Source organism: Ranitomeya imitator, chromosome 1 (genome assembly GCF_032444005.1).
Source record: "Ranitomeya imitator isolate aRanImi1 chromosome 1, aRanImi1.pri, whole genome shotgun sequence".
In the NCBI taxonomy this organism is placed as follows: Eukaryota; Metazoa; Chordata; class Amphibia; order Anura; family Dendrobatidae; genus Ranitomeya; species Ranitomeya imitator.
The window spans coordinates 758,882,547-758,896,196 of record NC_091282.1 but is presented as its reverse complement, the minus strand read 5'-3'; the positions used below and the strand labels follow the sequence as shown (position 1 = coordinate 758,896,196).

Genomic DNA, 13,650 nt, shown 5'->3' with positions numbered 1-13,650 from the left:
CAAATGTGCCGTAATACATGAGAAAAAAGGCATTCGTGTCATAATGCAGATGATTGTTCTTGCAGTGGTGCATAATCTGGTTTGTTCCTCCTATGATCTGGGACTGATGAGGCCCAGATGGAGGCTGATACAGAACTAAAAGGTTTCTCAGACTATTAGGATGCTAATACATTCCCAATGGCCGCCAGATTCTGAAAACATCATGATGCTTTCCTCGTGATGTTATCCTTAGGATACATTCACACGTCCATTGTATACATCCTAGTCCTGGCCATTTTTTTTTCCTGGACCTCATAGCCCATAGAGTTTCATTCATCCATAGACACATCAGTTTAAAAAAGTGGCCCTGTGTGTCCAGTCCGTGAGCCTCAGAGCAGGTCCTATTCTCATCCGGATCAGACTCTACAATTAATATGGGGCTCCATAGAAAACAGATAAAACATGGACTTTATTTTGAACTAATCCATTTTCAAGAGTCACTGAATAACTAAAGTTCATCTAGCCTACCTGTGGGTTTTATAAAGGGAAAATGAATGATTCGCAGAATAAAAATGGTCCATTTTACACGGATGTAAAACTGGACATGGATGTCTTTGCAGAAATACCTTGTACCCTGTATATAGCAAAGTATGAAATTGGCATGCTGCAGCCTCGGTGGCCAATCTATCCTGCGGATTTCCTCTACATTGTGTGGATGGCATTTCTACGACTTTTCCGAAAAGAAAATCTGCTGTGCATTTGTCCCATGGCACGATACACTGTCACTTACCACTTGGTGCTCAGATTTGGTTATTCTTTGCTCTTCGTTTCTTCCACCGGTCATCACATCAGTAGTTCTCTGTTGGCCATTTTCACATGTCCAATATTCATGATCCAAGTACGAACTGCAATGTCCGGTCTGGCTGCAGGTGTTAGACAGAGATACATGTATGAGGAGACTCGTAACCGATCCGTACATTGCAGTCCACACTCGCACAATGAGTTTTTGGATGTGTGAATCCGGCTTTATCCTGTGTAATGCGAGGTACCGCAGCTGTGTGATTTATATGGAAGTCAAATCTATGGGCTGTATATTCTGTATCCGAACCAAAACGATATTAATAATTTAATTTTTTTCCCCCAAAGTCTTTGATTTTCCTGGTACGTGACTGGAGTTTTCCATATGAATTCCCATATGGAGCAGAGGGAGGATCAAAGTTTTTAGAAAAACGTTTGAAGGTAAGAGAGTTTTAAAATTTGTAAAAACAAAGAAAAGTCTGATTCCTGTCCAAAGCTGATAATATGGCTAAAACTTCCTCCTAAGCAGGTGATTTAGCTGGGGGAAGTGGGATAATCGACTGCAACGACCTCTGTCACCACGTATCTCCAGGTGATCTGATCAAGAGATCAACCCGTTCATTCTCCATACACATTCTATTGTCAGCAGATCCTGTGAAAATCAATGTGATTAATTACTAATGTAATTCTAAATCTAATCTGATTCATTGATGTGACATAACACAGTACTGCGTCTTTAAGCCCAATATTAGCCGCTGAATAAACGTGTTTAATTTTAATTATTGTCAAGACCACGAAGTAAACGCTTGACGTTCTGCGTTACTCCAGGTATCCGAAAACCAACATGAAGAGCTTCAAAATGTGAGAAAACATATCCACTCCTGCTTCACCAACATCTCCTGCTTCCTGCTGCCACATCCAGGTCTCACCGTGGCTACAAATCCAAAATTTGATGGCAAACTTAAAGGTGGGTCACTCATACCGTTCCTTTGGTTATCCTTGATATACCTACACTTTAATCACATATTGCAGGGTTATTTCCATGCAAGCACTAGGAGTGATGGCTCTGATCACCAGAGCTTACAATCTATAAGGACATAGAAATGATATTAAAGGTAAAAGTGATTGTATAGTATAATTTTGCAGACATCTTTTTTTTTTTTTTTTTAATCAGGGTAATACACATAAACTGCATAAACTAGACAACCGCTAGTATTTGTGTATGTACATATGTGAACAGTTTTAGAATGCAAAACATGTGTGGGATCCTGATTTCAACTAAATGTAAAGCGCCATGGAATAAACGGCGCGATAATAATAATAATACTAATAAATGTCTGGGGTAACATAATCCAGGGAATTGGTGCAGCATGAGAAAAGACAGAAGTGGAAGGTGTGGATTATGGAGGATGTTAGTATTACATCATTAGCTGAACAGAGAGCACAGCTAGGGTGTTAGCCAAATGAGATGTAGGGCAGTGTAGCACAGTGGAGAAGATTTGGAGAGTGGTAGACAGAGATGAGGAGGAGATGCAGGGCGGTGTAGCACTATGAAGATGTGGAGGGTGGTAGACGGAGATGAGGAGGAGATGTAGGGCAGTGCAGCACTGTGGAGAATCATAGAATGTTAGAGTTGGATTGGAACTCTTGGGTCATCTGGTCCAATTCCCTGCTCAATGCAAGATTCACTAAACCATCGCAGACAGATGTCTCTTCATCCTGTTTGATGACTTACATTGAAGGAGAACTCACCACCTCTCATGGCAGCCTGTTCCACTAGTTGATCACCCTCTCTGTCAAATGTTTTTTTTCTAATACCTAATTTGTCTCCTCCCATTCAGTTTCATTCCATTGATTTTAGTTTTTCCTTGTGCAAATGAGAATAAAACTGATCCATCTACAGTGTTACATCCCTTCAGATTTTTGTAGACAGCTATTAAGTCTCCTCTCTGTCTTCTCTTGTGCAAGTTAAACATTTCCAAATCCTCTAACCGTTCCTCATAGGACAATATTTTCAGACCGGTCACCATTCTGGTAGATGTTCTCAGAACTTGCTCTACTTTGTTCATGGCTTTTTTTAAATGTGGTTCCCAGAACTGGACACAGTATTCCAGATGAGGTCTGACCAAGGAGGAGTAGAGGGCAATAATTACTTCACATGATCTAGACTCTATGCTTTTGTTAATACAACCCAAAATTGTGTTTGCCTTTTTTTCTGCTGCATCACACTGTTGACTCATGTGCAGTCTGTCATCTATTAGTAAACCCAAGTCTTTTTCACATGTGCTGTTGCTTAGCCCTATTCCTCCCATTCTGTATATGTTTTTTTCATTTTTCTTGCCCAGATGTAGAACTTTGCATTTCTCCCTTTTAAAAAATCATTCTGTTAGTTTCTGCCCACAGTTCCAGTTTGTTTAGATCTTTTTGAATCCTCTCTTCTCTAGTGTTAGCTATCCCTCCTAGTTTTGTGTCATCAGCAAATTTAATAAGTTTGCCCTCAATTCCTTTTTCTGTGGTACCCCACTTGAGACATTCTTCCAACTGGATGTGCAGCCATTTATTACCACTCATTGGGTCCGATCACTAAGCCACTTATGAATCCACCTAACAGTTGCCTTCTCCATTCCATACTTGGTCATTTTTTCAATAAGGATAGTATCACATACTTTGTCAAATGCTTTGCTGAAGTCGTGAGAAGGTGTGTAGAGTGGTAAACTGAGATCAGGAGGAGATGTAAGGCAGTGCAGCACTGTGGAAAACGTGTAGGGTGGTAAACCGAGATTAGGAGGAGATGTAGGATGGTGCAGCACTTTGGAGAAGATGTGTAGGGTGGTAGACCGAGATGAGATGTAGAACACTGCAGCACAGTGGAGAACATGTGTAGGGTGGTAAACCGAGATGAGGAGATGTAGGACAGTGTAGCACAGTCGAGGACATGTGTAGGATGGTAGACCATGAGGAGGAGGAGATGTAGGACAGTGTAGCACTGTGGAGAACATGTGCAGGGTGGTAGACCGAGATGAGGAGAAGATGTAAGACAGTGCAGCACTGTTGAGAAGATTTATTGAGTGGTAGACTTAGATGAGATGTAGGACAGTGCAGCACTTTGGACAAGATGTTTAGGGTGGTAGACGGAGATTAGGAGATGTAGGACAGTGGAGCATTGTGGAGAACATGTGTAGGGTGGTAGACCGAGATGAGGAGGAGATGTAAGACAGTGCAGCACTGTGGACAACGTGTAGGATGGTAGACCAAGATGAGAAGATGTAGGGCAGTGCAGCACTGTGGAGAGCTTTGTGGGCGAGTGTGAAATGTTTAGATTGTATTGTTTAGTAGATGGGCAACCTGTGCAATGACTGGAACAGTTTGGAGGCATTGGTGTAGCAATTGGGTTAGAAACATGATCCTGACACTGAATTTAGGATAGCTTGCAGCGGAGAGTTAAGTGACAGTAAGACTTATTGGAAGTAGGCTATAGTATTCATGATAGCAGTAAATCAGGGCCATTACTTTATGTTCAGTGTGGGTTTAAAATCTGCCCCTGCCCCCCATTAATCCTGAGAATGAATTGGCCACAGCGCTGATTTCTAAGTTTTCTCTGTTCATTGCCTCCCAGCTGTGCAGGAAATTGCAGCCTTTGTGCTGTTGTGCATGATAAAACAGTGCAGGTATGGCAGCACTAAATTAGCGCTGCGACCCATCATTTGCAGGATTGCAAGGTGTCCAGAGGTCAGACCCAAACATTCATTCAGTGATGTCATATCCTAGCAATATGCCATCATTTCATATTATACTAATACCCCTATAGAATATCAGATGACCCCTAAATGTGACACTGCAATTTGTTTACATATGATTTGTGTATACAAATTTCCAACTTACGATATATAGTTCCTTTTTTGCCATCACAGTTTCTTTTTTTTTTGTACTGTTGGAAATCCCTTTTATTTGGCTTGAGTAAGTCAGTCTTTTGTTATGCAATAGGTGAACACTATATAAATATCAGAGAATACAAGGCTGCATTTGTCATTACAGAGATAGATGAAGAATTCATAAGGCATTTGAAAGTATTTATACCATGGCTCCTGAGACCAGAAAACCTGGACGTTAAAGAAATCAATGGCAATAAAATAACCTGCCGTGGTTTAGTGGAATATTTCAAGGTATTTATTTTTTGTGTCCATATGGATAAGTAACACATGGCCTGGCACTATACAGTGGGTATGGAAAGTATTCAGACCCCTTTAAATTTTTCACTCCTTGTCTCATTGCAGCCATATGGTAAATTAAAAAAAGTTCTTTTTTTTTCTCATTAATGTACACTCTGCACCCCATCTTGACTGAAAAAAACAGAAATGTAGAAATTTTTGCAAATTTAATAAAAAAAGAAAAACTGAAATATCACGTGGTCATAAGTATTCAGACCCTTTGCTCAGACACTCATATGTAAGTCATATGCTGTCCATTTCCTTGTGATCCTCCTTGAGATGGTTCTACTCCTTCATTGGAGTCCAGCTCTGTTTAATTAAACTGATAGGACTTGATTTGGAAAGGAACACACCTGTCTATACAAGACCTCACAGCTCACAGCGCATGTCAGACCAAATGAGAATCATGAGATCAAAGGAACTGGCCAAGGAGCTCAGAGACAGAATTGTGGCAAGGCACAGATATCCTGGATGAAAACCTCTTCCAGAGTGCTCTAGACCTCAGACTTGGATGAAGGTTTACCTTCGAACAAGACAATGACCCTAAGCACACAGCTAAATTAACAAAGGAGTGGCTTCAGAACAACTCTGTGACCATTTATGACCGGCCCAGTCAGAGCCCTGACCTAAACCCTATTGAGCATCTCTGGAGAGATCTGAAAATGGCTGTCCACCAATGTTCACCATCCAACCTGATGGAGTTGGAGAGGATCTGCAAGGAAGAATGGCAGAGGATCCCCAAATCCAGGTGTGAAAAACTTGTTGCATCATTCCCAAGAAGACTCATGACTGTACTAGCTCAAAAGGGTGCTTCTACTCAATACTGAGCAAAGGGTCTGAATACTTATGACCATGTGATATTTCAGTTTTTCTTTTTTAGTAAATTTGCAAAAAATACTACATTTCTGTTTTTTTTCAGTCAAGATGGGGTGCAGAGTGTACATTAATGAGAAAAAAAATGAACTTTTTTGAATATACCAAATGGCTGCAATGAAATAGTGAAAAATTTAAAGGGGTCTAAATACTTTCCGTATCCACTGTATGGAGCTGTATAATGACCTGCACTATGGAATATATTAATAATGCACATAAGTTTTATTCACTTACATCAATTAAACAAATTTATTTTTAAATGTAGTTAAAGGGAACCTGTCACCCCGTTTTTTGAGATTGAGCTATAAATACTGTTAAATAGGGCCTGCGCTGTGTGTTCCTATAGTGTATGTAGTGTACCCCAATTCCCCATGTATGCTGAGAAATAACTTACCAAAGTCGCCGTTTTCGCCTGTCAATCAGGCTGGTCAGGTCGGGAGGGCGTGGTGACATCGCTGGTTCTTCCTCAGCTTTACGTTGGTGGCGTAGTGGCGTAGTGGTGAACAAGCAGCGCGCGATCTGCGCTGTAATCCCTTGCATCGGTGGGGGCGGCCATCTTCCTGGGGCCGCGCGTGCGCAGATCGAGTGCTCTGCTGCACGGGGCTTCAGGAAAATGGCCGCGGGATGCCGCGCGTGCGCATTAGAGATCGCGGCGGCCATTTTCCCAAAGCCGAGATGCAAACTCGGCTTTGGGAAAATGGCCGCCGCGATCTCTAATGCGCACGCGCGGCATCCCGCGGCCATTTTCCTGAAGCCCCGTGCAGCAGAGCACTCGATCTGCGCACGCGCGGCCCCAGGAAGATGGCCGCCCCCACCGATGCAAGGGATTACAGCGCAGATCGCGCGCTGCTTGTTCACCACTACGCCACTACGCCACCAACGTAAAGCTGAGGAAGAACCAGCGATGTCACCACGCCCTCCCGACCTGACCAGCCTGATTGACAGGCGAAAACGGCGACTTTGGTAAGTTATTTCTCAGCATACATAGGGAATCGGGGTACACTACATACACTATAGGAACACACAGCGCAGGCCCTATTTAACAGTATTTATAGCTCAATCTCAAAAAACGGGGTGACAGGTTCCCTTTAACGCCTCATGCACACAGTGGGAGCTATGTGCACTGAGCTCTCCAAATGCCGCCATGATGCCTCTCTATGTCTCATGCACACAGTTGAGCTATGTTCACTGAGCACTACCTTTCCGTAATAGAGACCCCAGTTTCTCTATGTCCTTACCTTGTCCAACATGTGGCCCTTGATTGTAGCCAGATATCCATTGACGCGCGTCTGGTCTCTTTCCGCTGACCATATGGTTGTCATTCACTTCTGCAGTTTTATAATGTGTTTATTGATGTGAATTTAAACCTTTTGTGCCCATCATTCACCGCGAGGTGCCAAACAGAAAAAATAATGTCAGAATTCACAGGAGCCATCATTATCGCTGCACAGAGACTGCATTATAATAAATTAAATATGTGCTGGTAGACTAATATACTGTATGTTTACTCACATTTCCCGGGAAATATGGCATTTTTGCAGATGCCGTCTACAATGAATTCTCTGCTGTTTCTTTACTGTCAAATACAGGAGCAGATGAGAAGCTGTGTTAGATTTCCGTTCTTCAAAGAATTTGACTGCACATAATAAATATATACGACTTTGTGTCCTTGTTCCAGGGCCCCAAGGGGATGATGTGATCTATAAATACATCGCTGCAGAGGGAAAGATTGTGGAATGTAGGATATTGTGTAGTGCACGGCCCATTTATTTATTTACTAACAATTTGCAAAATTACAATATTACATATATAGTTAAAAGCAAATATTAAGTAACTGTGTTTTACTTATTATATTCTATTTTTTTATCTACTCCAGTCAGATCTAAAGCTGCATTCACACTTACAACCTATTAAAGGGTTGTCCTAATCTTCTATCTTCAGGCGCATACCAATCCTCTGCCTCCTGCTTGCCAGTGGGCTGTGTGCTGACAGTTTAGACCAACAGCATGGACAAACCAGCGGCCCAAACTATGCACTCTCCCATGCTGCAAGTAGAGGCAGCCTCAGTGACTCGGCCAGCTTCAGAGCAGCGATTACAAGCTCTTTCCATTACAGCCTGCTAGGGGACATCACAGTGGCTCAGTGGTTAGAATTGTTGCCTTGAGCACTGGGGCTGTGAGTTCAAATCCCAAGGAGATTGTATGTTCTTCCTGTGTTTACGTAGGTTTTCTACGAGTTCTCCAAATTTAGATTGTGAGCTTCAGTGGGGACAGCGACGACAATATGTGTAAAGGACAATATAAGTGAGTAAAATACATCAGCGCTACAATCCTTGCCCAGGAGCCTGGCCACCACAGATAGATCACATAGTTGGCCTGTGCACAAAAGAAAATGTTCCCAGATGGGTAGTTAGTCTTTCGCTCGGTGTCATTAAGCATGTGTGATTTCTTCAAACGAACGTAATGGCAATATGTTCTAGAATATGCATGGTTGTATCAGCGTACCGAGCGATCGCTAGATGACCATTCATGCAACAGACAGTGCCTGGCAGCCCACACATTAGATTTCAGGCCAACAATATTGGCAGGGCCATCAAATCAGTATTTTGGTCTCTATTCTGATGGATGATGTCGGAGGAGATGATTGTGTGGTCTCATTTCAGTTGCCCAATCCTTTCGATCTGTTGGCAGATAAACCCTACAGCATCGTATTCTGCTCTCCCCAAGCCCATGTGCTCCTGTGTATGGGGGAATTGAGTGCGAGAACTGTGGGCCAGGGTATATTGGCACCTTTCAATTTGCTTTAAGTCAGGTTGAGCACAATATAAGTGCTCAACGATACCTGTGTCATCTGCCAAGTAACATAACAGTGCTTTATTCCATAACAGGCCTATATCAAGATCTATCAAGGTGAGGAGCTACCACATCCAAAGTCAATGTTGCAAGTAAGTTTATCAAGTAAACAGTGTAAGGACACTTAATAAAGAGAAAATGTAGTTATTTCCAGGTATGGACTCATATAATAAAACTCTTGTACTGCACGTTCAGAAGAAATTGTATGCATCTTGCAGACTTTTTTTTCCTAAATATATTCCCAAAGGTGATTGCTATCAGGTAACCTAAACTCCACCAGGCCCTGCCCCCAGTGGAATGAGCATGAGCCGAGCATGCACGCTTATATTGGAAAGTGTATCCTGCCATCAGATCGGCAGCGCCAGACACTTATCTGTCTGTCTGTATAGAATTAGTATCCCTATATGTGGAAGAATGATTAATCACTATTCTTGTTTTGTTCTTTTATTATTAGGCCACAGCAGAAGCAAACAATCTCGCAGCCGTGGCCACAGCAAAAGATTTGTATAATAAGAAAATGGAAGAGGTAAGAGATGCGGCCAAGGTGAAATCTTCTACAATGGCTCAACAATAAGGCCGAGTTCAGACTTCTGGATATCACAGTCCGAGTACTTATGAGGCCATTTAATTCAGATCAGGAGACCTGGACTCGGATCGTGATATATGGACGTCTGAACACGGCCTCACGCTAAGGCTGCCGTCACACTAGCAGTATTTGGTCAGTATTTTACATCAGTATTTGTAAGCCAAAACCAGGAGAGGAACAATTAGAGGAAAACCATAATAGAAACATATGCACCACTTCTGCATTTATCACCCACTCCTGGTTTTGGCTTACAAATACTGATGTAAAATACTGACCAAATCCTGCTAGTGTGACGGCAGCCTAAGGGCCAGATTTACCGAGCAGGGGACCAGTCTCTAGATTATGTCCAGGTGTGGATTATCATCAGTGCTATGTCATTGGGGCAGACGTGCTGCCCTAATTTTAGGTAAATGCTGATTTGATTTTTTCCCCCACCCTTTTTTACTCCACAAAGGTGTGTGGAGGGGACAGACCCTTTTTGGCCCCCACTGACTTGCAGCATAAGCACCAGGAGCTAAAGGAAGATTCTGTCAAGCTTTTCCGGGGTGTGAAGAAAATGGGAGGCGAAGAGTTCAGCCGGCGATACCTCCAGCAACTAGAGAATGAGATTGATGAGCTTTATGTCCAATACATCAAGCACAATGACAGCAAGAATATATTCCACGCTGCCCGCACCCCGGCCACACTGTTCGTGGTCATATTCATCACATATGTGTTGGCTGCAGTCACCGGCTTCATAGGCCTGGACATTATCGCTAGTCTTTGTAACATGATTATGGGACTCACGCTCATCACCCTGTGTACATGGGCCTATATCCGATACTCAGGAGAGTACCGAGAGCTGGGAGCAGTAATAGATCAAGTGGCTGCAGCACTATGGGATCAGGTACTATTCATGAATGAGGTTTTATTCTTTTACATTATTACATGGGTTTTCTCATTTTCTTTCTTCAGGAGCACAACACTCCCCATCTTCCTAATTCCAGTGGGCATCTTAAAGGGACACTGTCACCTGAATTTGGAGGGAACAATCTTCAGCCATGGAGGCGGGGTTTTTGGGTATTTGATTCACCCTTTCCTTACCCACTAGCTGCATGCTGGCCGCAATATTGGATTGAAGTTCATTCTCTGTCCTCCATAGTACACGCCTGCGCAAGGCAAGATTACCTTATGCAGGCATGTACTACGGAGGACAGAGAATGAACTTCAATCCAATATTGCAGCCAGCGGGTAAAGAAAGGGTGAATCAAAAAACCCCAAACCCCGCCTCCATGGCTGAAGATTGTTCCCTCCAAATTGAGGTGACAGTGTCCCTTTAAGATTGCTAGTTCATACCAGCAGTATGGTTCCTCCACTGGTCCGAGTTGTGCACTCTGCCATGCTGCAAGCAGAGGCATCGGAGGACAATGCTGCCAGCTTCTTAGCAGGCGCAGCGCTTACAAGCTCCAAAGCAAAAAAACAGCTTGCAAACACACGTTCCTTGCCTAGGAACCCTACCTCTGATAGACTGCAGAGGTGGACGGTGACCTAAGCATCGATCTTGAGAATGGGGACGATTTTTAAAAAGAGGTAAATGGCAAAGATGCTCATTTTCACAAGCACTTTGCAATTTTTACCCATTTATCAGCAATAGAGGAGGAATATATGATGACGGTACAGCGTACATTTTTGTAACCGGCAGCAAATCTGCCAAGTTGTGCAGCAATACATCACCGCATGGGTTTTAAAGAGCTGGTGACTTACATGTAATATTTAGTGGGAAGCTCCTGCGTTACAGGCAGAGCAATGCAGCGGGCCAATGTTTCTGTAAGTTACAGATTGTATTGCTATGGGAGGTGCAGAAGGAGCATTTGCACCTGAACCCTGCTGTCTGTGGGGATCCAAGCCCTCTCTGGGGTCTGTAACGTGTTTTGCATTGGTTCCCAGAAACATGAGCTCAAGGCAGCCGTAACTATACTACTAATGGGGGATTTTGTACTTATTAAAGGGAAACGGACAGACTCATGCTGCGCGAACCAGAGGCACTGGATGCATGAGTGCAGCCATGTATGTTTTTACTATGTTTCAGATGTCTAGGCTAAGAGATAAGTGCCCCAGACAGACACGTCTCTCCCTATGTGTGTATATTGAGAGACCGATCAGTCTAGGCAGTGGGGCTGGGAGAAGCCATTGGGAACCGGCCTCATGGGCTAGTCATTACATGGCTGCAACAAGGCATCCGATTCATACAGCCTGTGATTCGGGCGGCATTAATCTCCTATCAAGCTCCCATGAAACGACCCCTCAGGTCCCTTGATTGGAGTCCTGCACTTTTTTTTGCATGCTTTATGCTCTTCTGATGACTTTTTTTTTCTGCCACATACTCCCATTTTCTTCAATGTGGGTAGTGAGCATGCACACAAACCATGTAAATGACATATATTGACTAATCCCTACAGAAAATAATTTACTAAATTGACATGACTTTTTCTTCTTTTCAATTGCTGCTGGAAAAGGGAAGCACCAATGAGGTAGGATTTCTACCAGTGATATGTATGGATCGTGTGACCGGGGACACTCCGTGTAACAACACATCATTTGGAATATCCAAAATGTGCTGAAGGCTGCGCCATGCTGAATCCGTTCCCATGTTTCATCGACTCAGCGTGGTGGAGATTCCATATTTCTTGGCACAAACTGCTGCTCTAGTGAATACATGGACAAGTTACTGTCCAGCCACCACCACACTGTTCTACTTAGAGAACAGTAAAAAAGATTTGCAAGACCCTGATCCAGAACCTACTAATCAGAGAAGCTGCTGGGGAGGTTCGCAGGGCTCTGATTTTGTGGCTATGGACTTTCAATGTGGTTGACGGAGCAGGGTCCTGCAAATCGCAACGGGAAGCATGAAACACTGGAAAGCTCAGTCATTATAACCAACTGTTTTACTCTTGAATACTGCCGCATTTTAGAGGAAAAAAGAGCAATCTGCTAAAATGCCACTTTATTCGCGACCTGGGTGTTACACCGCCTGTAATTCCTTGCTCCTCTTTCTCTTCTGCAGGCCCTCTATAAGCTTTACAGCGCTGCCGCTACCCACAGACACTTATATCACCATGCATTTCCTGCCCAGCAACCTGAGGCCGCTGAAGACCACGACCGGAACATGTAACGTGTGTCACAGGTTCACAATAAAAGCTGCATGAACTCAAGTGTCCACCAACTGGTAATTATTAATGGCTGCACTTTTCAGAAGGGGCGTTCTACCATCACAGTTGTCGAGGAGGTTCGACGACGCCTGATAACTTTTACTTGCAAGTCATGGCGTGGGGTATCGCGACGGTGCCATCAGGCCTCTACAGAAATTTTAGGGGCACGTGGCCGAACGTACACTGGCTTTCGCTAATTTCCTTTGAAACAAGTGTGTGATTCTATCATTTATCCTACGATATCTCACTTATATGGCCGCTCATGTTCACTATTTTACATTCACACTGTTTCGGACTACTAGTTAATCGATGTCCCGTTGCAGCTTATACGATACCTTGCAGGAGCAGAAGACCGATGCCACCCTGACAGCTGTTCGGCCATCGCATCGGCTCGTGCTCTGTACTGCTGCAAGCATTCACGCTGCCTGTACACTTGTATTTATTACTATATTGTATATTTTGATGTTATGGTACACACCGGTTATGGAGATGTTTCACAGGTTTTCTAAACGTACATTAAAGACTATTCTGAGATGTTTGTTGTGCCGTAAAAAGCCTCTTGGAACCCCCATGTTAACGGGAATTCCTTCTCTCTAGCACCATGCTGGTTCGCCCTGCTTAGTTTTATAATACATCATAATAGAGGTTATGAATTATTGTACCTCTTCCAAGAGCCAGAATTTTTTTAATTTTTCACGCACAGAGCCAGTGTATCAGAGTTGTAGTTTTGAATTGCACCATTTATTTTGCAATAGAATCCAAAAACTTAAATTGTGCAAAAACAAAAAAAACTGCAGTTTTGCCTTTTTTTATGGGGTGGATTTGAAGTTTTTAATTCATTTTTTTTGCGTGGAGTTACGTCGAACCCCCACCTCCCAAAAAAATAAAAATGCTATTTTGGTGTTGCTATATATATTATATATACATACATACATACATACATACATACACACACACACACACACACACACAGTGTGTGCGTACGAAAAACGAAGTTTGTGGAAACTACGACTTGTCCAGAATATGCAACTTTTGTGTAGATTTGTATTAAGCAATATGTCATACTGCGTACCAAAACTTATCATTCAGTTAGTAAAAAGTGATTTAACGGACGGCGTAAGACATAAATAAAGAATTTATGACACTGATGGTGTGGCATTATGCAC

The 13,650-nt window shown here is 43.0% G+C and overlaps 1 protein-coding gene across 2 annotated transcripts in view; it reads left to right on the top strand.

Moving 5' to 3' along the window:
- The window catches only part of ATL1 (atlastin GTPase 1), a 40,995-nt gene extending 27,363 nt beyond the window's left edge, over window positions 1-13,632 (top strand). The window contains exons 7-14 of one of the 2 annotated variants that reach the window (XM_069735244.1): window positions 1,126-1,218; window positions 1,606-1,744; window positions 4,813-4,940; window positions 8,746-8,802; window positions 9,165-9,236; window positions 9,751-10,182; window positions 11,792-11,806; window positions 12,340-13,632. In XM_069735244.1, coding sequence (XP_069591345.1) covers window positions 1,126-1,218; window positions 1,606-1,744; window positions 4,813-4,940; window positions 8,746-8,802; window positions 9,165-9,236; window positions 9,751-10,182; window positions 11,792-11,806; window positions 12,340-12,447 — 1,044 coding nt within the window. In that variant the 3' untranslated portion in view covers window positions 12,448-13,632. Of the gene's footprint in view, window positions 1-1,125; window positions 1,219-1,605; window positions 1,745-4,812; window positions 4,941-8,745; window positions 8,803-9,164; window positions 9,237-9,750; window positions 10,201-11,791; window positions 11,807-12,339 lie in introns of both variants that reach the window. The other variant, XM_069735234.1, reaches the window with a different exon arrangement.
- Window positions 13,633-13,650: the final 18 nt, after the last annotated feature.